At 42.0% G+C, this 23,276-nt stretch overlaps 1 protein-coding gene across 1 annotated transcript in view; it reads left to right on the forward strand.

Moving 5' to 3' along the window:
• The first annotated feature begins 2,557 nt into the window (after window positions 1–2,557).
• The window catches only part of GCC2 (GRIP and coiled-coil domain containing 2), a 29,547-nt gene continuing 8,828 nt past the window's right edge, over window positions 2,558–23,276 (forward strand). The window contains exons 1-15 of the mRNA XM_081858392.1: window positions 2,558–2,666; window positions 7,042–7,104; window positions 8,103–8,187; window positions 8,518–8,585; window positions 10,216–10,320; window positions 11,411–13,867; window positions 15,043–15,103; window positions 15,523–15,623; window positions 17,850–17,948; window positions 19,398–19,517; window positions 20,200–20,364; window positions 20,454–20,558; window positions 21,269–21,431; window positions 21,987–22,087; window positions 22,207–22,284. Coding sequence (XP_081714518.1) covers window positions 2,661–2,666; window positions 7,042–7,104; window positions 8,103–8,187; window positions 8,518–8,585; window positions 10,216–10,320; window positions 11,411–13,867; window positions 15,043–15,103; window positions 15,523–15,623; window positions 17,850–17,948; window positions 19,398–19,517; window positions 20,200–20,364; window positions 20,454–20,558; window positions 21,269–21,431; window positions 21,987–22,087; window positions 22,207–22,284 — 3,777 coding nt within the window. The 5' untranslated portion in view covers window positions 2,558–2,660. The remainder of the gene's footprint in view (window positions 2,667–7,041; window positions 7,105–8,102; window positions 8,188–8,517; window positions 8,586–10,215; window positions 10,321–11,410; window positions 13,868–15,042; window positions 15,104–15,522; window positions 15,624–17,849; window positions 17,949–19,397; window positions 19,518–20,199; window positions 20,365–20,453; window positions 20,559–21,268; window positions 21,432–21,986; window positions 22,088–22,206; window positions 22,285–23,276) is intronic.

Here is a 23,276-nt window from a genome sequence, read left to right on the forward strand (position 1 = left end):
ACATGCATAGGATTGCACCGCAAAAGTCTTAATCCATCACACTTTCTTGTACAATTCCTTTTATACTTGCTGGTCTTCATTATCTTCTTCAATATAAAGTATATTGTGGCAATCATTTCAACCTAAAATGTGAATTGAAGATGGAGCTATGCTGATTGACACCCCACCCTCTCAGTCTCTAACACAAAATTTGGGGAGTAAATTGTGCGTGTGTGTAACACAGAAGTTTGGAAAGGTTTGTCCTTGGGGTGAAAAGAGGATCCTTTCATCCCTTCATTCTTTTTCATATTCAGAGTGATTTCTTTTGTTAATTCCTAGGGTTCCCAACTGGTTTATTTCAGGGGAGAGCAGGTGGGGGACTGTCCTGGAGGCAGAATGAAAAACAACGCTGGAATGGGATTGAGAGTTTCCCAATCCAGCAGTTTATTCTCTTCTGCTTCTGAAGCATCCCCACCTCACCTGTTTCTCCTTGAAATGATCCATCCATTCTCTACTCCACTTCAAATGAAATAAATATATCCTATGTCCAGTATTCGCTCCTGTCTCTCAGCACCCCGTCTCCCTTGCTCAGTTTTTGTCCTCTCCTCCTCGGACTTGCTAAGGAAGAACAAAAGGTCATACAGGAGTTGCTCGTTGTGGCAGAGATGGCAGGACATATGCTCGGTCTGCTCACTTCTGCAGCCCCACTTTTAAGTTGTGGGGGAACAGATCAGACGACACAGCGATTCTTCAAACAGCTCTTGTTTATTCACAGGCCAGGACAGAACTGAACTGAAGGGTTCAGTCAGCCTGCTTATATAGAGCTCCAGTACAATGTAACTGTAACAAATTTCTAAAACTATCCAATCAATGAACGTCACTTTCGATCCCTTATTTGCATAACTATCTACAGTATCCCCTACTGGCCCAGGGGTAAGAACTTCAGTACATAACACCCACATCTCATGCCAGCTGCACATGCACACTCATAACCACCTCTCCTCTTGAGCCCCGTCCAGTTCTTTCTGTTTATCTGCACTCCCAACACTGAACCCCAGAGATGGGGGTTAAATAGAAGAGGGGAGAACACCCACCACCACCAGTGTCTACACTAAGGTTACCAGATTTCCCCCCCCAATGAATCTGGAGACACTTTTCAACTTCAATGGATTTTGTATGGGGACTGATTTGTAAATCCGGGGACTGTCCCCAGGAATCGGGGACATCTTGTAACCTTAGTCTACACAAACATTTGCTTTGAGAGGGGAGCTCAACAGGAACATTTGCAAGACATTGTGGGAACCAGGACATTTGCAGGGACCAGGTCGGCAAAGCCCAGGGGTAGGCAATGCTGAGCTAGGGTACCCCAAAAGTGTGATCAGGTGTGAGGCAGCATCCTGCATTTCTGGCACAAGGCATCAGGTTTTATCATGATCAAAAATCAATACACGGAAGAGAAGATATGCTTAGGATGCGAGCAAGCATTAATGTTATAAGGTAAAGGTAAAGGGACCCCTGACCATTACGTCCAGTCGTGACCGACTCTGGGGTTGCGGCACTCATCTTGTTTTACTGGCCAAGGGAACCGACGTACAGCTTCCGGGTCATGTGGCCAGCATGACTAAGCCGCTTCTGGTGAACTAGAGCAGCGCACTGAAACGCTGTTTACCTTCCTGCCAGAGCGGTACCTATTTATCTACTTGCACTTTGATGTGCTTTTGAACTGCTAGGTTGGCAGGAGCAGGGACTGAGAAACAGGAGCGCACCCCATCGCGGGGATTCGAACCACCAACCTTCTGATCAGCAAGTCCTAGGCTCTGTGATTTAACCCACAGCGCCACCCGCATCCCTAATGCCTAGTATTATATTATACAGTACTGTGGGACAAAGCTCCTTGTAACCCTTAGAGCTGCGCTTTGACCCTTCTGTGGTCCCATATCCCGCCCCCCGCCCATTATACGCTTTTTAATCTACTGTGCCGTACACTTAACGTGGGCTTTTTTGTGTGTGAAGGCGATCATTGCTCCACCTTGTTCCACGGTATGACTGCAACAACTCATTGTTTATTTTCCACCCGCTTTTACCCAAAGAGCAAGCACGGCCACCGCACATGTGAACGAACTGCGGGAAAGACTCTAGGAGACAAAAGATGTGCTTTCCCCCGCTTATTTGTTTGTTTTGCAGCACAGGAAAATCTTTACTAAAAACTTAATAAATAAATTAAAAAGTGCGTTCGCGGTCTGATCCATTCCAAGAATCAAAAGGACTTTGAAATAAGCAAATATGAGCAACTGAAGAGGTTAGTGGGAGATTTATTTATTCTTTCAAAAACGGTACAGCCAAGTCTTTCAGGGACGGGGTTGGTGCTGCCTTTCCGGCCGCCCTCCTCCTCTCCCCCTGGTATTTCCTCTTCGCTGTCATGAAAGAGAAAAAGAACTCGTAGGGGAAAGGGGGCGTGGCTTGAGAGGAGGCAGGCGAGAGGCGGAGGGAGAGAAGAGAGCCTGGCCGGGCCGGTTGCCACGGCGACCCAAGAAGAGGAGGGGAGCCGTCACTCCGGTCAAGCCCTGCCTCGTTTCGCTGACGTCAGAAGCGCGCGCGGTGGGAGAGCCGGTGACGAAGGCGGAAGTGCTGCCAGCTGAGGCGCTGAGGGAGCAAACGAGCCTGGCTTTCCCTCCGCCGCAATGGAGGTAAACCGGGGAGAAGGACTCGAGGGGTGGGGGGAAACGGCGGACGTGGGCTCTGGGCTTCCCCCTCCTCAGCCCTCATTCATAGAGGGGCCTCCGCCTCCGCCACTTGCGGGTTCTCCCCGTTTCCCAAGTGGAGGGTTAGCGAGGGGATGAGGCTAACCCGGGGTTTGTGGTGAGGTTTGGCTTCGTCTCCTGCTTTTGCCAGGGGCATGGAATCTCACAGAACCGTAGAATTGGAAGGGACACCCGAGGGTCATCTAGTCCAACCCTCCTCAACTAGATCTCAGCTAGATCGTGTGTGATAGGTGGGCATCTTCCCCAAACCATCCCTGTTCAGACGGGTCTCTCCCCCCCCCCCCCTCAACACAGGAGTCGCACTAATAATAATAATAATTTATTTATACCCCGCCCATCTGGTTGGGTTTGAATTGTTAATGACTTTAATTCTTTTTATTATGCATTTTGTGCTTTTATATTGAAACTTTATGTTGTGACCCACCCTGAAACCTGCAGGTATACGGCGGCATACAAATTTAATTTCTTTTTCTTATTCTTATTCTTATGCCAAGCTTATGCATTTATTTATTTATACATAGATGCATACATACATACATACCCTGCCCATCTGCCTGGGTTTCCCAGGGCACTCTGAGCAGCTCCCAACAGAATATTAAAAACACGATAAAACATCAAACATTAAAAACTTCCCTAAACAGGGTTGCCTTTAGATGTCTTCTAAAAGTCAGGTACAGTGGACACTCGGTTTGTGAATGTGATCTGTGTGGGAAGCATGTCCGCAGCGCCGCATCTGCGCATGCACCGGTCATGATTCGCACTTCTGCACATGCGCAACCTGCAGTTTAGTGCTTCTGTTCATGCACAAGTGCCCAAACCCGGAAGTAACCCGTTCCGGTACTTCCGGGTTTGGTGCGCTGCGCAACCCAAAGCGTCTGTAACCCGAGGTATGACTGTAGTTGTTTACCATATTTTTCGCTCTATAACATGCACCCGACCATAACACGCACGTAGTTTTTAGAAGAGGAAAACAAGGGAAAAAATATTCTAAACAAAATAGTGGATGTATGATTTTTGTGGTTCATGCTGTGGCCACAGACATGTGATCTGACAGGTGAGTTTGGAGTAGCCCAATGCAAAAATCCTGAGGATCCATGTGGATCCATGCTTTGTAACCACGTTTTTGCACCACTGCGGCCCGAGGCAATAGTGGGTACGTGATTTTTTTGGTGCAAGATGTAGCCATGGACATTCTATGTGATCTGACGGTGAATTTGGGGTGACCCAGTGTAAAAATCCTGAGGATCCATGTGGATCCGTGCTTTGTAACCACGTTTTAAGTGGGGAGGGAAGGAAAAGCACTCAAGGGACAAGGAGCACGCATGGGGTGTGTGGAGAAGGATGCTGCTAATAATGCAGGAGAGGGGTTTAAGGGGAGAAGAAGCACACGTGGGGTGGGTGGAGAAGGATGCTGCTAATAATGAAGAAGAGGGGTATAAGAGGAGAAGGCTCCTCTCCCACTTTGCTCCTTTAAAGAAGCAGGCTCTCTGTTTCTCTCTCCTCCCCACTCAGCGGCTCTTCTCCCGCTTTGCTGTTTCAAAGCAAGCCATGGAGGAGGGAAGGAAGGGGAACCATGGATCCTCTGCTCACGACTGCAGCAGATCCCCGCCACCCGTAGGCATTCGCTCCATAACACGCACAGACATGTCCCCTTACTTTCTAGAAGGAAAAAAAAGTGAGTGTTATGGTGCAAAAAATACGGTATTTCCTTGACATCTATTGGGAGGGCGTTCCACAGGGCGGGCGCCACTACTGAGAAGGCCCTGTGCCTGGTTCCCTGTAACCTCACTTCCTGCAGTGAGGGAACTGCCAGAAGGTCCTCGGAGCTGGACCTCCAAAAGCTAACAATATTGGTCGGATGCTAGGACCGGAATCCTGGGAATTCCAGGAATAAGTTCTATTGAACTGCATGGGACTTACCTCTAAGCACACCTGAGTAGAATTGCACCTCTTAATCAGGTTTGCCCCCTCCCCCAAATGTGGTATATGTAAGGCTATGAACTTCGTATTGGCCTCTGCTGCCTCACTTTTAAAGCAGCAGCCTGATATACGCGGGAGTCAAATCGGTTAAGCGTATGGTACAGCGTCTCAGAGAATGCAAGTAAAGGAACTTGGTTTAGTGTGTGGTGGTTTTTAAAAATTATTTTGAACCTTAGGTGATTTTAGGTAAGTGTAAAGGCTCTCTTAGCAACAAACAAACACTCTCCTATAGATCCACAGTATGGTGAAAAGATTACTGAGGAGATGTGTATGAAGCACAGTGAACACCATAAAAAGCACTGTATGGATGCTGAGTGTAATTCCCATCACTTTATGTCTGTGCTAGGAACATTTATTTGGTAAGCCTCAGTGTGCCAGACTGCTGTCAAAAAACACAGAATGAGGGCTGAAAAGAGATGGCAGCCCTAAACCAGTGTTGGAAAGTGAGATATGAAAACTAGGAGCTAAATTCAACCTTAAACCTAGGTTATGGGTGCAGCAACGGAATGTCTAGGCGTGCTTTTTTATAACAAGAATACAAAGCTGAAAATGAATGAACTGCAGCTGAAATATTATGTTCATTTTCCACATAGGCTCGTCCTTCCCCTGCCTACCCCCCTAATATTCTTCAGAGGGTCTCTTCTCCAGTCTTCAGAGAGTAGCTGGAAGTGGGGAGGCAGAAAAAGGTCCTTTCCTTCCACTCCGCAGTTTTAGTCTGAACTCTTAGGCTCAGAAACTGCTCGCACCAATTAAATTCCCTGTCGCAAAATGCACCTAGAACAATGGGAGTTTTGAACATTGCCCTAAACATTTGCTGGCACTATGAATTCAGCTTTCGAACACTGGAATGAAACAGGGTGGATAAACTACATCTTCTTTTAGCAAAGGTAGCTTTGTAATTGTAGTGACTAGGCCTTGGGAACGTTTTTATTCTTTGCGTTGTCATGAAGTATTAGAAAATATGAATGCCATGTTTATATACTGAATGGTTGTTAATGGTTAGCATAAACACACAACTATCTGTTTATTCCTGAGATTACAAATAAAAAGTATCCCTTTCTGCATGCAAAAATGGATGTTTGTATGTTTTGGAAACATCAATGGTGCTGATTACAAGGTAACAAGATTGGATGGCGATGAAAGTGGATTAAAACTAGTAGAAGGTTGAGCAGGTGATTAAAGAAGAATGAAGCGGTAACATCAGGAATGTAATGGACATATGCTTGCAACAGGAGTGGGAAACTTAATTATTTTTTGAAAAAATGTGTTAAATTTAAATAATTTGGATGGATCAAAACACCCACCCACCTCACTCACACACGAAAACAAAGATCACCACAGCCAATCACAAACAAACAATCACATCCTAGGCCAACCCCAACCTCTCTCACCACCAAAGGAACACAAGTGAACAACACAAGCACGCTGACACCAAACTACATACATTAAGCATAATAGAAACACCGCTACCCCACCCCACCCCCATCCATCTCCCCTCCTTCCACCCTCCTTTCTTCTTCTTTTTTTTTCTTTTCTTTTTTCTTCTCCCCCAATGCCTCAACAAATGAAATGGATTTGTAAAAATGTTACACGGGGGAAAAAAATACACGAGGCATTACACTTACACTGTAAAACAAGAAAACCCTTAATAAAATATATTATTTAAAAAAAAAATTGGATGGATTTGTTAAAATTTGAAAACTAATAAAAATTAATATTAAAAAAAAGAAATAAAAAGTATCCCTTTAGATTAACTTGTAAACTATTCTACACATTTTTTCTAATAATCCCAAGCTGTTTAACATGAACATGAAGGCCCGTGTTATTAGTCATCTGGCAATTTAGGGTGGTGTTCCATTAACATACTTTTGACACCCACCCAACTCGCCTCCTTTTTACTTGATCCAGGTGAGGCAGAATACCATACTCCCTGACATCTAGGCTGTCATCAAGAGACGCCTGTCATCTAGCCAATAGCTTATCAGGTCCCAGAAAACTACTAAACACTTTGAAAGGAGTAAGCTCCACTGAGGACTTAATACTTAATGAATTAAGGTATTGAATTGCTCTTTAGGTAATTCTGTGTGTGCTAACCTGGGATTGTGCAGTAGTGGCCTTTTTATTTGCCTATTATGTTCTGCTTTTTTTATTAATATCCATTGTACCTGCTTTAATAGTGTTATTGATTTAAATGGTCTCTTTATTGCTGTAAGTTTCTTTGAATACACTTTGGGGTGGAATGGTAGTGTAGGGATGGAGAAACAAATAACAAAATGGTCTGCATGCATCAGGCTTTTATCTGTAATTTTGTTTGTTTCAGCTGCAAGATAGTGGTCAAGAAATGGCAGCTTCGCCTTCCACATCCACAACAGGCAAGTCAAAGGTAAGGTTTCCTTATAAATATAATTTGTTCCAGTAGTAATAGACTGACAAAAGGAGGTCTGTCTGTAGGTGGCATTAAAAAATGTTGCATTTTCAAATGTAAGAACTGGCTCTGCTTTATTTGCAGAAAGTGAAGTCACTGCAGCCATTAAAAAGTAATCTTTGTATGCAGCAAAGGTTTATTTAGCAAGTACAGCTGGCAGCTATTGCAGGAAACAAATGTACCTACCAGCCCTCTGAAAAATGCTTCAAATATTTGGTTTTATTTCCTTATTGCTCATTTATGTAACAAACCTTGTTAAATGTTGTGCTTTCTATAGTGTTCAGCAATTTAGTCTATAGTTCCTCCTGAGCTTCATCTGTTTGGCAAGCCTAATATTTTGGTGTGTTTGAAGATGTTCAGCCATTTTTTTATTTGGCATCCCTCCAATATGTTTATATGTAGACTCCTTTTGAAATTACTTCAGATAAACTGAAAATGTGTTTGGAAATCATTGTTCTGCAGTAATTCAGGTTGCGTCTTCCTAACCTTGAGCCTCTGAGAGCTGGCATCTCCCCTTGGCTAAAGTGGAATAGTTTTTTACTTAGCAAATCAGTGCAGGTAATGCTATCCTCACTGCTTTTCAAGCTGTAAAGAGCCAGAATAGTAATTTGAGATCCCATCTTTACAGAATAACATAGCAAGTGCACAGTTACTGTGGTACTGTAGGCTGTGTTCCCTAGTGTTTTTCAGGGCTGAGTGCCTAATTCTCTTTTACTGCTTCTGTTCTGAAAGGGTTATCCCACTGTAGGTCTGGTGGAGACAAATACAGTCAGCCCCTGCTAACGTTGAATCAGACATTTGCAGGATGCTTTGCAAACTACAGCATATTTCTCCAGAGTTCTTTGTGAAGCTTCTTCTGGTAGAATGAAATAGGGCAAGCATTAAAAGTTAGCTTGATGTTCTGAAGTTCAATACCCATAACTGCTATTTTAGAACATTATTTATTTATTTTGCAGCTGGATACTTTACCCAGAGAAGATCTTATCAAATTTGCAAAGAAGCAAATGATGCACGTACAGAAAGTGAAATCCCGATGTTCAGGTACCTCCCTACTGATGTTGGTTTTCATTTTCATTTATTTTAAAACAGCATGGCAGACTGCATGAAGCGTATAGTCCCAAAAAAGGCCCACCAGTACTATTAGCTGCAACAAATAAGAGTTGTGAGACCCCAAAAAGCTTTCCGAAATCCTGGGGAAATGGCGTGAATATCTGCCAGGCTTGGATCTGTTCCTGCTGATGTTAGGCTTAATAATGACCATGAATAAACCAAATTAGCTGTATAGAAGAAACTTTGGGGTTGCAGAAAAGTAGAATAATATATGAAATGAATGAATTATCCTTATTCAGAGAAAACACTGTTTCCCCTTAGAACTGGAGAAAGAGATTGAAGAAATGAAAACAAAACCTGCTGCTGGAGGAACTGATGATATTCTTCAGGTGGGAACGCATAACTTACCGAACACTCCTGAGGCTGGTAGGGTGGCAGAACTGTTGCAGCTTCCCAAGCCCTGCCAGCTCATACCAGTTTGAGTGGAATATGGGGACAGTTTATTGTAACTTTTCACTTAGCCAGCTCCAGGCTGATGTAATTGGGGAGGAAGCTGAGGACCAGGGCCATTGGGGAATCTGCAGTGCTTTCGATCCTGAAAATGGAACACTTTCTTGGGGCTTTCCATTTGCCTACCACTGGCAGAAGGATCCCCAGCAGTAGCTTTCTGCATGTCTGGGTGAAGCCAAGGCAGAGCCTCCACTGGCAGCAGAGAGACAACTACACACAGTTCTTAATGCCCCCAGCCATCAACACAGACTGGTGGTGGTAGGATTGTACTCTTAACGCATTATATGTTGTGCAAGGGCTTTTCATTTCCAGTAAATGCATGTTTTGGTTAAAAGGAAATAAGCTCTGCCTGTGTCATACCACTGAGACTCCTTTTCTCAGCTGTCCGGCAGGTCATTTACCTATGAGTTAAAATGCAGGGCATTGTGTTTTATTGAAAATTATCTTTCTTTGGACTGCCTCCTAAAGTGGTCTGCTTCTCATCTCATGAGATTTGAAAATCAATTTGCTACAAGTGTTCCTCAAACTATGATTGCCTGTTGCAGCATTTACTGGTCATCTTAATGATAGTGAGCAACTGAAAGCTTGGTTTGATCGTAAGCTTAACTGTGGTTTAGTATTACGTTCATAAGCCTTGGACTTGTGCACTCCCATCTCCCCTGACCCACACCAGAGGAAATTGGAAGCTTTCAATTCCATTCCATTAACCACAGTTTAGTGCAATGCTTGAAACCAAACTCTTTCAAGCTGGCTTATTTCAGTAAAGTACCGTTAAGATTAACCACAGTTTAGGGTTTGGACGTACCACTAAACTGTAATTAGCTGAAAATGACAGTGAAAACTTTTAAGTCTTCTCGTGGTTACACCTGAGAAGAGGGGGAAATGATAATCTGATGCTCAGTCACATGACTGTAATAACATGATTGTTATAATAATCTCATACCCATGTCTGCTCCCTTCTCCTAGATCAGTGCAGTAAATTCATTAGTTAAGCTTCAGATAAAGAAAATTTCAGAGCATAGTTAGGTTAACCATGTTGTGTATTCAGATATGGATGCGTTTTCAAACAATGTTGTTATTAGATTTTACCAGACTTATTAGTAGCCCCAGAACTGCCCCAGACAGAGCCAGGAACATATCCCTGGTCAGGTTCTGATTGATTTAACAATGCTTTCTGTCTAAGGATGACTTTCCAGACAAGAAATTATATCTCAGTTAACTTTAGAGTGAATATCTCTGTATGGTTTTAATGTAAATGGAGCCTGAGGATCAAGCCCATGATTCTGACACATGATCAAACTCTGGGTTTGGTGCTGAAGTGGGTTAATAATTTAGCCCATTGAGTGCAGCTGAAGAACTCTCAGTCTCCATTTATTCTGTGGCACAGGAAGCAAATGTCAATTAAAAAATGAAACAGCTTTCAGCATCTTAAAGAAATACAATTCCTCTTGTGTTTTTGTTTATAGTGAAGTGCGTTCTTCCTTCATGCTCTATCCTTCTTAAAATTAGGCCCTCACAGAGAGGCTGGATGTTGTTCTTCTGGAGAAAGCTGAAATCCAGCAGCAGTGTCTAGCTCTGAAAAAAGAAAACGTGAAAAGGCAACAAGAAGCAGAGGTACTCCCTAATTCTAGCTTATTTAATATATTTCTGTCAAAGAGAGCCTTTCCTGTCTTTTAATCCCTTTTGTTTCTATTCCAAGTTCACAAGTGTCATGCACTGCCCCTTTCCTTGATGCTAAAACAGGGAGGCACAGCAGATACGAGTGTATTCTCTGGGGAAGAGATACTCAATAGGCTGGGGGTATCTAATGAGGTACCATCCAGATGTTGCAAGACTAAAACACCCATCAGCCCCAGCCATCACAACCAGTGGCCAGGGATGATAAAGTTGTAGTCCAGCAGCAACTGGAGAGCATCACATTAGCTATCTGTGGGCCAATGGTTCTGTTGCAGTAAGGCTTACTAATCTCTCAACCTTTTATTGGAAATTGCTTTAAACATCTTTTCTTTTTTAACCAGAGCTCTTGCCAGTACCTAGACATGTGAGGTGGCACAAGTGTTATTCCCAGCAGATGGAGTATTAAGATATTGCCAAAACATTAAACAATTGAAACACTTCTCATTTATCTGGCCTCTCAAGTTTCCCATTTTAGAAATCTCTCAGAAGTATATCTTGCCACCAAGAACAAAATATGGTTTAAATTCTTTTTGTCTGTAAAATGTGTTCTGCTGCTTTTTCTGGTATGTATGTCAGTTAAGAGGTGACAACTGCCATTAGATATAAGGCACACAGTTACTTAAGTTGGAAGTTGCATGCTCAGTTTTGTGAATGGAATGGAGAGCAATAAAGTAGATTAAATATATATATTATTTAAGCAGACTGAGAGTAAATTTTGGGCAACCATTGAAATCCTATTTTGTAATAGGTCAGATTTGTATGTTGCCTTTAATTGAAGAAATATGTTTTCAGCTTGGATGGAAAGGCAGATGTTGATGAAGTAACGCCAGTTGTGCAGATCTCCTATACATGTTTTTTTTGTCTATCTTTATTCCTAGATTGTTCCCTCTGTCAGATGGGATTGGGGAATGAGGATGGGTATTGGGTGGGTTTCAGTTTGATTTTGGTATTTTAAGTTCTGTAAATTGGGCATACACTTACAAAATGATTAAAATATGCATATATGCTCTGAATATTTTATCATTAGGCTGCTCTCGCTAAGGAAGGAGAATTGCAGAAGAAGTTTGCACAGTTGAGCACTGACCACCTGAAAGAAATCGAAGGTCTTAAGAATGAAACCATAGCAACACAGTCCAAATATGATGAAACTATTGCCACGTTGCAAAAGGAACTGCTTGCAGAAAGGAGCAAACAAGAGCAGCTCACAGAACAGCTTAATTGCCAGAGTAATATCCACGAAGAAATTAAAAGGCTACAGGAAGAGGTCCATCAGACTAAGGCTGCCTATGAGGAACAAATATTGGATCTGAAGAAACAGTTGGAAGCTTCCATTGTGGGTAAGGAGGAGGAAACTGCCAAACTTCAAGATGTCATTGAAAGTAATTCTCAGTGTTACCAAAGGGAAATGGATAGATTAGATGAAGAACTAGGCAAACAGAGGACTACTCACCAAAAGGAGGTGTCTGAGTTGACATGTCAGCTTGAAACCGCTGTCAAAGCATGTGAAGAGGAGCAAAATAAGGTAGATCAGCTAAAGCAGAACTTAATAGAGCAATACAGGGTAAAAGAGAAGGACATGCAGGATGAATTGCGTGCTTGTAAAGAGAAATATGAGCGTGAACTGGAATACATAAGGCAAACTCTAACGAAAGATGTAGACAGCCTAGAAACTGGAAATGTACAGTTGGAAACGGAAATGGCAGAAAAGATCAGACATTTAGAAAATGCTTTAAAAGAACTGGAATCTCAACACAGTATATTACAAGATGAGTTAACCTACATGAACAATGTTAAGATGAAACTGGAAGTGGAAATCCAGCATGCACAGGATGAATTCTTCCACGAAAAAGAAGATTTGGAGTTCAAAATTAACGAACTGCAGCTTTCCAAAGAGGATCACTGTGGCGTAGTTGAAAAACTAAAATCGGAGTTGAAGGCAGTAACAGAACAACACGAGAAGACTGTAAAAGAAAATAGCCTGGAAATTGAAGAACTGTTAGAAAAGCATAGAAGGGAAATTTTTGAGCTTAAACAATCAGTATCATTAAGTTTAGAGAGTGAAAATCAGTCATTGGCTTTTGAGATAGTGGATCTTAAAGAACAATGTCAGAAGCACCTACAGGAGAAAGAAGATGCAATTGCTAGTTATGAGAGCTTGCGTGAAACGATGGAAACCTTTCAAACTGAATTGGGGGAATCAGCTGGGAAGATAAGCAGAGAATTTGCATCCATGAAGCAGCAGCAAGCTTCAGATGTTGATGAACTACAGAAAAAGCTTAGAGCTGCTTTCAGTGAAAAGGATGTTCTCCTTGAGAATGTAAATCAGCTCCGGGAACATACAGAACAACTTTCCTCCAAACTCGAGGAGCTGGAAGAGCTAAGGCATAAAATAGGGACTCTCCAGGAAGAGAATGAGAAACTTGTTGCTTCTCTTCATCAAAGAGAGGCTGCAGTGAAAGAACTGGAAGAGAAGAAGAGTGAGCTTTCAGCACAGAACGATAACATCCTTGACAAACTGAAATGCTCTGCTGAGATGATAGAAAGCCTCCAGGGGAAATTCAAAGAGGAGAAGGCAGCGGCTGAGGAACATCAGCAACGGGTTGAGGCTCTTAGCCTTTGCAACAGTGAATTGGAGCAACAGGTAGAGGAGTGGATGGCGAAACTGAAAGTGGAAAAAGAAGAGAACCAACTAAAGCTGGGGGAATTGGAACAGCAGATTGAAGCTCTTCGGCAAGATAAAGTGCACCTCTCATCTGAAGTAGCGAGTCTATATGACGAAAATAACAAGCTCAAGGAAGACAGGGACCGAGCAGGGAAAGAGCTGGAAAGCATTGCATCTGAAAAGCGGGGCTGGATTGTGTCTCAAGAGAAAGCAGATAATTTAGAAACGAAATTGCGAACAGTCTGTGAAGAGAAAGACCATTTGACTAAGGTACTTGAGGAAGAAAAGGCTTTCAGATCTCTTGTCATGAGTCAGCTCTGTAGCCTCCTTGAGCAGATGGGCTCCAGAAACCCAGAAGAAAATGAAGGCGAAGATGTAGCCGGTCTGCTGCAAACTGCGAATGAATTATTTGCAAAAATGAAGCAAGAGCTACAAAGTCTGAACTCACAAAAGGATGAAACCGTGCTTCTACAGGAGGAAATGCAGAGGCTGCAGGAAGAAAATGCGGCCCGTTGCATGGAACTCAGATCTCTTTTGGACGATTATGAAAATGAAAAACTCCTGTTAAGAGAAGAGTTGGAAGGGGCTGTTTCTGAAAAAGAAGCCCTGCAGCTAGATATCCAGGAGATGAAACACGCCAGTGAAAAACTCAGGAATGAGAACCAAAATATTTTAGCATGTATGGAAGATCTATCTGAAAAGCATGCACTCTGTGAAAGCAAAATAAAAGATCAAGAAGAGGAGCGGAAAAAAATAAGCTTAATCCTTGAGCAAAAAGAAACGGAAGTGAGAAACGTTCAGGCTGAGCTTTCTTTGCTAAAGGTTAGGGTTTTATTATTGAATTGCTCCCATTTATCCCCCAAGCCTCTTTAGAACAGAATTTGGGAAAGTAGTGGGAATTGTGAAATTCTTTGGTTACAATCTTTTGCACTTACATGCAAAAGAAATACCACAAAACTTGAACTCTTCATATCTCTTGTGAGGTTGGTGAGGATGATTTCATACTTTGTGTGATAGACTTGTCTACTGCCTGTACAACAGTGTTGTGGTACATGCAGTAAACACAACTCTTGCGTGAAAGCATGCTTCCTCCTTCCATCCCCAGATATAAGCATTTATAGATGTGGAACCTGGGTTATGGGTTGGGTTTGTGTTCTGAAGATTAATTACCCCTGAGTTCACAATAACTCTTGAGAACCATTCTTTTAGAGTGGCTGCTAATTTGGTCTTGTTTGAGTGCCACTAAAGCATTTTAAGATTGTGTTAAGTAGTCAAGGTTGAAACTTCTATGTTGATTCCCCCCAAAATTCTGGAAAATGAAAGTGAGCTAGGGTCTTCAAGACTTCTAGTATTCTTCACTTTGAGACACTTTAGAGGTGATAAAGCAATGAAGCTAGATGGTTGTTGCAAGTGAATAATGCTTCAGGGATGCTCTGTCATTGCCTTATCAAGAAGAAACTTGTTGCCCAAAGAGTTCTGCTCATAGGGCAGTAAAGAAATATTAAAAAGTAAATAAATAAAATAGCTGGTCTGAGGAGGAAAAGGATCAGGGAGAAACCAATGGTGCCATTTTTAATTAGAAAAGACATGTATTGCTGGATCTTAAAAAGTGATATCATTCTTACTGGAGCCTTTCCTAGTTTTATCTGCTTGTCTTTATCCTATAGAAACAAATAGCAGATGTAACTAGGAATTCCTGTTAACACTTAGGAGTCCAGTGTTACACCGAGCAAAGCAGAATGAAGGAATCAGCCTCAACAGCTTCCATTGTGATGTCACAGTGACACCACAGGTCACTTTGCTTTGTCTCTGGGAACCCCACCACCAAGCAGCAGCAGACATCTGTGTCGCTGCTCTACTGTTTGGAGAGAAAATTGCATTAATAAGTGCCTCTAAGAAGGCCTTTCTGGGACAAGCTCTGTCTCTCTTACTTTAGATGAGTTACATTCAGTGATAGGATCAAGCTATCCATCTAATTTATTGTGTTTGCAATGCAGGCTTCTGTCGAGGAGTCTTCTGCTAAGGATGACCAGCAGTTATCAGAAGCAGAAAAAATGGGTATATATATATTTGCTGTGTAATTAATTATTGAGTATTTAATGTTTGTTTCCATCTCATCTCACAAATCTCCAACCTAAGTAAGTTGCATCTTCTGGAGATAGTTTGCTCTAATAAAGACAAAATAGGGTGTTCAGTCTGTGAGTCCTCGATTTCCAGACTGCTTTCGAATCCTGAAATGTATGGCTTCCATTTTAAAAAAGAAAAGAAAACATATGAACGATCTGTGGGTTAATTTGCATGAGGTGGTGTGTAAATAGATCTTGCTATGGGATGTGACCATTTTTATTGTGATTTTAAAGCATTTCTTAATTGCTTAGTGAATATAATGAAGCTGATACTTATTAATGAATTATTTCTTATTTCTGAAAGATGTTTTTGCCTTCACATTTTAAAATACGTTTTTTTTATTCATTCAGTGAATTTGGAAAGACAACTGAAAGAGAAAGAAGAAAAAGGAAATAAAATTAAAGCTGTTGCCGTGAAATTAAGGAAAGAACTGGAATGTAGCAGGAAAGAGGTAACTGGAATCAAGTTCCATATGTTTTGTATCTATTCCTCGTGAGATGTTTGCGGGTGTGTTTCTGGGGCCACACAGGTCTTTTTAGGCCTGCTTTTAAGTTGTTCCGAGTAGGATGGTTCCAAAGTTTTCTCATTTGTGATTGTTAATGGGCTGGTGGCACTTTGGTAGCCTCCATTCTCATCTAACCTCAGACTTTAGTTTCAGTTTTGACAAAATGTCTGCCTACTTTAGAAGACTGGATGCATATGAGCCAATGAAGATGGAAGTTATAAAGATCAGCAGACCTTGAAACCAGGGCAGGTAGATTCAGCGTTGACTTGAGAGGCTTTGGTCTTTGCCAAATAGCTGTTTCATACATCTCATTTTTTTCCTGCATGGCAGTACTTACATGGGGAAAAGGGACATGGACACAATTCTACATGTGGAGTTGCCATGCATTTTACAGTGAATACACAAGTAAATAATAATAATAATAATAATAATAATAATAATAATAATAATTATTATTATTATTATTATTTTTAAAAATATTATTTGTACCCCACCCATCTGGCTGGGTTTCCTCAGCCACTCTGGGTGGCTTCCAACAAAGATTAAAAATACATTAAAATGTCACACATTAAAAACGTCCCTGAACAGGGCTGCCTTCAGATGTCTTCTAAATGTAAGGTAGTTGTTTATCTCTTTGATATCTGGTGGGAGGGCGTTCCACAGGGCGGGCGCCACTACCGAGAAGGCCCTCTGCCTGGTTCCCTGTAGCTTTGCTTCTCGCAGTGAGGGAACCGCCAGAAGGCCCTTCTTGCTGGACCTCAGCGTCCGGGCAGAACAATGGGGGTGGAGACGCTCCTTCAGGTATACTGGGCCAAGGCCGTTTAGGGCTTTAAAGGTCAACACCAACACTTTGAATTGTGCTCGGAAACGTACTGGGAGCTGTGAGGAAGGTTGGATTTGCTGTTCCGCATTCTCTTTATGGCACAAATGACTAACCCACGACCTGTGCGCTGCATCTTGTCGGCCAAGCCACAGGAAGTGGCCTAATTTGAGCCCCTGCTGCTTTATCTCCTGATCTGAGGGGGTTTTATCGCCTGTTCAGGATATAAACTACTCCGTTTGATCTCTAAAGAGCAGTGAGTATACATTTAAGAGTGAAAGGCAGCATTTTTTCCCTCACTCCAGGCTGTCTTTTGCCAGCACAGATCCTTCTGTGCGGAGTTAAAAAAAGTAATGTTTCCAGCCAACCCAACATGTGTCAGGAATGCTGGAAGTGCTGATTCTGTATACATGTGTGTGAAATAGTGTATCTATGACTAAGGAAACGAATGCTCAGTGACTGCCACTCTGATTTTTGTATGTGGTAAACGTCCGTGTGTGGTGAGTGTATGTTTGTGTATTCATGCAGCAGCCATGCTCACTGCTGCCAGATTGCCCTCAGGGGAGTGGCTGACTGAGGGTCAATATGTCAGGAGCTCAGCCTACACTCGAGTAGGACCCTGGCAGAGACACATGCCCGACTGGCATGTTCTCTCCCTCCTGGTCAATCGTTCGGGAGCTTCAAAAGCTTTCTTTAGCCCGAACATCACAGCGACCGATGCCAACCGACACCGGCACACTTAGGGATCTGCAGAGTTTGCGCATCATGCGTAACTGACCTCAGCAACTCAGCATTTTGGCTAATCTACTTTATTTACGTATAAACACACACGGAGCACTGCAACATGGCTCCCTCTCTCTCTAGCATCAGACAGCAAAGAGAAAGAACAAAGGACAATAGTCCTACTTCACGGAACACAGTAACACAAACATCCTGTCTCTGTCACTTCCCACTCTGTGGAGTCAAAACATACACCGTCATGTGAAAGACAACAATCCCATGACTGCAATCATGGAGCAGGAATTCTAACACAATATAGTCCTCATGCTGAATAGTGCTTCTCTGTGGCAAAGAGCTTCAAATCTGCAGTACATGGAACTCGGTAGCTTGCTAATGAGGGCTGGGATTTGGTGTTTGGTGAGCTCAGGAAGTGGGTCGCTCTTGGGTCCTGGCTTCACTGCACACTGTGAAAATCTGCTCCAGAGGAAACCAGGTAGGAGGTAGCGTGGGAAGTTTCAGGGGAGGTGAGAGTTAGTGAAATGCCCCCCCCCCCTTTTCCATTCACAGAAGGTTGTCTTCGGGTCCAATCACTGGTAGAAGTAACAAGGGTTCATATCTTTCTTTGCACTTAGGCACAGTCACTTAGAGAAGAGGTGAAGTTATTGCAGTCAGAGAGACAGCAGCTATCAACTTCGATGGGAGACATCATTCAGACGGCAGAGAGCTATAAGGTAAAGGACAAGTACTTTATCTTCATCACTTCCAGCTGTGCTTGAAGCGCTTGGGGCTTCTCTGAGCTTGTGCCCACATTGTTCCCAAGCCCCTGCATTTCAGCTGCCTGGGAGTTATAAGCAGGGGCTGTGATTGCAGTGGACAGCACTGTGCCCAAAAACCCTCTGCTTATAGCTTTGTTAGTGTGGATTTTTCTAAGGTGTTTCACTCTTACATCATTTATTTATTTTTACATATTTGTTTTAATCCCCTTTAAAATTGCACAAAACTCACAGAAAGATCCTGCATAACCTACTGTTGCTGTTTATGAGCAGGGCAGTTGAATAATGGTCAGGATTTGTATCCCAAACTCCATTCTATCTAACAGAATGGAAAAAGCAGAGGCAAGGACTCAGTTATAGATCTGCCTACTCATTGCATGGTAACCCTAGTTTCTGTGTGTGAATTGACTCAGCTGTTAGTCCCCATGTGCTTTGTTTTACCAGCAACATTTCGCTCTTTTCGAAAAAGGTTTTAGAATATAAGTATGCATCTACTTCCATCTCTTGGATGTTAACCTATTACATCGAATACATAATTCCTTCTCAGGTGATCTTGTTTGACTCACAAGGTCCATGTGATTTTGCTCAATAGGACCAACTCCCAAAATTTCATAAACCATTCTCAAAATTAATGGAGTTTTTACTTTGGTTCCCCCATTTGGTATATGTAAGGCACAGTAATGACAGTGTATTACACAGTAGATTCTCTTTATTTGAGAGAGTGGAGTCATTAAAATACATTACTAAATAAACGCCTGGGTCAGACAGTATATTCACTTGCAGGATATTATGTATTACTGTTATTTTCCTCTAAAATCTTCTGAAGAAACCACTAAAAGTGATAAGAATCAGCCCTCTCTACTCCTGGCTTCCCACAAAGATCTGTCATCACCTTTATACATTTTAGCCAGTCTAATAGTACAGCGGCATCTAACATTTTAATAGTTCTCTAGTAAGTCGGCTGAAATGGCATATATTTGAATCTTTGACCAGGTATATATTTTTTAAAAAACTTACGAAGCAATTATTTCACTTTGCCTGTTTTTAAAGCAGTACGATTCCATGTTAAAACACAACTTCCCAGATATTTTCAGCAAGGATGCTGAAGATTGGCTGCTTGTTGGGCCAGCCCAAGTTCATGACATGGAGATAAACATAATGTGAACTTTTAATGCCTTCATCTAGCATGCCATTTTGCTTTGCGGTATATAACAGTATAGTTGCAGTTGGATGCACCAGTGCAGATCTTTCAGACAGGTGTCCAGGAAGTAAAATCTAGGTTTATTTCCATGTTAAGAAGTAGCTCTGTTTCCTGGTGCTACTCTGACAAAGAATGTGGCTGCTTATGCATACAGAGCGTTGTAGGTTCATAAATAAAGGCTTAATAGAATGTGTATGTGCTCCAAGAATCTTTTAACAGAGTTTGACAAGCAAGCAGAGCAGCTGGACATTGAAAAAGAGCGAGTTCGTAAATTTGAACACCAAATAGATGACCTGACCAGACAACTGGAAAACTCTGCTCAGCAGGTGCTGGTTATATAAAATCTACACGAATAGAATTTGTTCTTATGGGGGGGGGGAGCAAAAGTGAGAATTAATGAGAGGAGATTGGGGAGTGAGCACACTTGAGACTAGAAAATGAATTTTGCTTTTGCAGGGCTTGAGCCCCTGTTTGTGATCTTGGGCACTTGTTTTCTAGTTGAGCACTGTTTCTTGTGCTGTATCATTACCACTAATGACCATTTGCAGAAAGGAACCAGTTAAATCACACATTTGCTTAGAATCAGGCATATTTGAGCTCTCCTGAGATCAATGTATCCAGGACTCAGGCCATTAAAGTAACAAAAGTGGGTTAAAAGCAATTAATATTTTTCAAGTATGTTTATGTTAGGGGGGGTTGGTAAGAATTCCAGAGCAGTTCAATGTAGAAAATACCAGAATGGTGTGTGCCGTAATACTGTAAAGCATATACAAAATAAAATTCAGAAAAACAGTGTCATATATTTAGTGGCATACAAAGTATGTCTGTTCACACTACATGGAAAGCCTGTGTGAATTGAAGGCTTTTAAGCAAGTTATTTTAAGCCTCACACTAGGGGGGAGAGTCTGGCTTTTGAAAATGGTATCTGGGTGAAATCTCCAGTGTTTAAGTGGTATAGCTGAATATTTCCCATCCTGACTCTGCTAATGCTGCTGCTATCATTTTTAGCAAGACCAGTGGCGTTCTGCTAATGAAGACCTCTTGACTCGTATTCAGACTTTGCAAACTAACACTAAGCTGCTAGAAACACAGCTACTGGAAACTCAGAGGGCCAAAGCAAAAGTCGATAAAGAACTCGAAGCTGAAAAGCTTCTAAAAGAACAAAAGATAAAGGTGAGTGACATGTGTTAGGAGAGCAGAAAATAGAACTGAATAAGATAGCTATTTCTGAATGAGTAGCCCTTGCGCTATTTTCTTTGCAGGACCACACTAATGCTGTAAAAGAAATTGAAGAACTTCAAACACAACTTCAGAAAGAAAAGAAGCATCTTCAGAAAACTCTAGAAGAGCTGGAGTTGGCAAAGAAGGTAGCCTGGTAGTTTATATCTACCTCTCTCTTTTTTCCCTGTCTTACATATTTACCGTCTTTCCACTCAGAAGGTAGAATCCAGAAAAGAGCATGCAGAACTACAGAATAGGTCTTTGCTGGGTTTTCCCCCTCCCCCAAGTCTCTTCCAAAGGCCAAGGGACCTTCTGATTCAGCATGGGGACTCCAAGCCAATTCACGAGTATGTTGGTGATTCATATATAGCAGGGATATCCAACCAGTCGATCGCGATTCACAGGTAGATCACCACACGATCTTGGTCGATCGTGGACAAGTAATATCCTCGCCTCCGTCTCCCGGCGCTAGTTTCCTGCGTTGGTGCCATAGCATTTGTGAACGTTTTGAAATGTGGAATGCTAAAGCAAACTTATCTGTAGTGCTTCGTGAAAAAAGCTGAACAACTCTGGTCACCCCCCCCCAAAAAAAGTTCAATAACTTTGGCTAACCCCCCCCCAAAAAGCTCAACAGTAGGTAGATCACTGCCATTTATATTATACTGGGAGTAGATTGCAGTCTCTTTGGAGTTGGACGTGCCTGATATATAGAATCTTGTTTTTTATTTGGGTATTCCACGGCATATTAAATGGGGCTAAAGAATAAATGCTTGGCAGGAATGTTAGGTCTACGAGACCAGCCAAAGCAGCGGTAGAAGTTAAAACTTGCAGGTGCCATGTGTTTGTAAACCTACAGGATGCGCATAAGAGTACAATGATGGACATGGAAATGGCTGATTATGAGCGTTGTGTAAAAGAACTTAATCAAAAGATTACTGACAAAAGCAGCAGAATTGAAGACCTTGAGCAAGAGATTAAAATTCAGAAGCAGAAGCAAGAGACTCTGCAGGAAGAAATCAGTGAGTAGCGCACTAAACTCCTCCATGTGTCTAAATAAGTTTTTGTGGATGCTTCAGTACAGTGAGGGTTTTTTAAAGGTATGCCTCAGAATAGCAGAGAAGCTACATCCTCCAAACAGAGGTCAATAACTTTGCAAGAAAATTATTTTGTTAGGATTAACCAAGTGCCATAGTATTTACAAATCAGTGGCAGTATATGCCACTTCAAAAATGTTTAAAGTTCAGTAGGTTGGAAAAGCCAACACCCCTTGGAAATATTTTTTTCACATCAATGATAAATCTTTATAGCTGTTCATTCACTCTATTTCTTCTAAAAGGATGTCTAGATTTTTAGTTAGGTTTAAAGCATTTCTTATCTGAAAATAGTATTTTAAAGTGAAAATTGCAACATTCTGGTATAGGTTTAATTCTAGTAAAAAGTTTAAATCAAGGAGCAAGAAGGAAACTTCATTTCTTCTTTCCAAGCTTTTATAGAAAAATCTGGAAGAATTTCATTGAAAGTTCTGCTGCTTGCTTTCTGAATAAATTACCTTCAACGTTTGCTTTGTTCACTAGAATCATTCCAGAATACTGTACAAGAGTATGAGGGGAAAAACACGAAGATCAAACAGCTGCTGGTGAAAACGAAAAAGGAATTGGCTGACTCAAAGCAAGCAGTAAGTCCCTATGCTTTCTAATAATTTGTTCTCTCTTCTGACAAAGTAATAATGATGCTGCTTCATTTCACTCTTCTGCAGCATAGTGCTAAATTATTCAAGATGCTCTTGTTTTGCAGGGAAATGAACTTCTGAGGCTTCAAGCATCTTTAAAAGGGGAGTTGGAAGCAAGTCAGCAGCAAGTCGAAGTTTATAAGGCAAGCTCTCCCCCCCCCAAAAAAAAGTAGTGAGATGCACAGTCTTGCACCTCCCCAGAGTGGTAGCTAAAGCTGTATGTTAAAAACCATAACTGCAATCAATTGCTATCATACATTCTATCTCCTTGAAATTCTACATTTTTCAAGAAGACATTCTGCTGTTACATATTTACAAATAAGTTGCATTGAAATCAATAAAACCTTACTAAGTAAGGATGCACTCTTAGACTCAGTTTCCAGAATAAGCACCACTGAGTTCGGTGGTGTTACTTTGGAGTAAAGGTAAAGGGACCCCTGACCGTTAGGTCCAGTTGCGGACAACTCTGGGGTTGCGGCACTCATCTTGCTTTATTGGCCGAGGGAGCCGGCGTACAGCTTCTGGGTCATGTGGCCAGCATGACTAAGCCGCTTCTGGCGAACCAGAGCAGCGCACGGAAACGCCGTTTACCTTCCTGCCAGAGTGGTACCTATTTATCTACTTGCACCTTGACGTGCTTTCGAACTGCTAGGTTGGCAGGAACAGGGACCGAGCAACGGGAGCTCACCGTGTCGTGGGGATTCAAACCGCCGACCTTCTGATCAGCACGCCCTAGGTTCTGTGGTTTAGACCACAGTGCCACCCGCGTCCCTTTACTTTGGAGTAGTTGTGTACATAGTCCTATTACATGTTTTTTTATCTGGATGTCATTGTAGTCGTTTTCTGTACCCAGTCCCTCTCCAATGCCCAGGATAGATTTCAAGTCTGAGAATAAAGAAACTGGGCACAATCCAATCAAAACTGAGCCTTTTTAAGTCCTGTTAATTACAGTGAAGAGAGTTAGGCGTGTGCGGACAGCTCCTATTGAAATCAGTGTGGAGCCCCAAAATGTTTGTTGTTCCAAATATATTCCTTTTAATAAAATTAAAAGCAGCTTGTAAATTGGATTGCCAAGATGCATCCGTTCTCCACTCATGCCACGCCACTATGTTTTATGGTCAATGTTATATTCATT

The sequence above is a fragment of the Podarcis erhardii genome (assembly GCF_964252035.2).
Source record: "Podarcis erhardii genome assembly, chromosome: 4".
In the NCBI taxonomy this organism is placed as follows: Eukaryota; Metazoa; Chordata; class Lepidosauria; order Squamata; family Lacertidae; genus Podarcis; species Podarcis erhardii.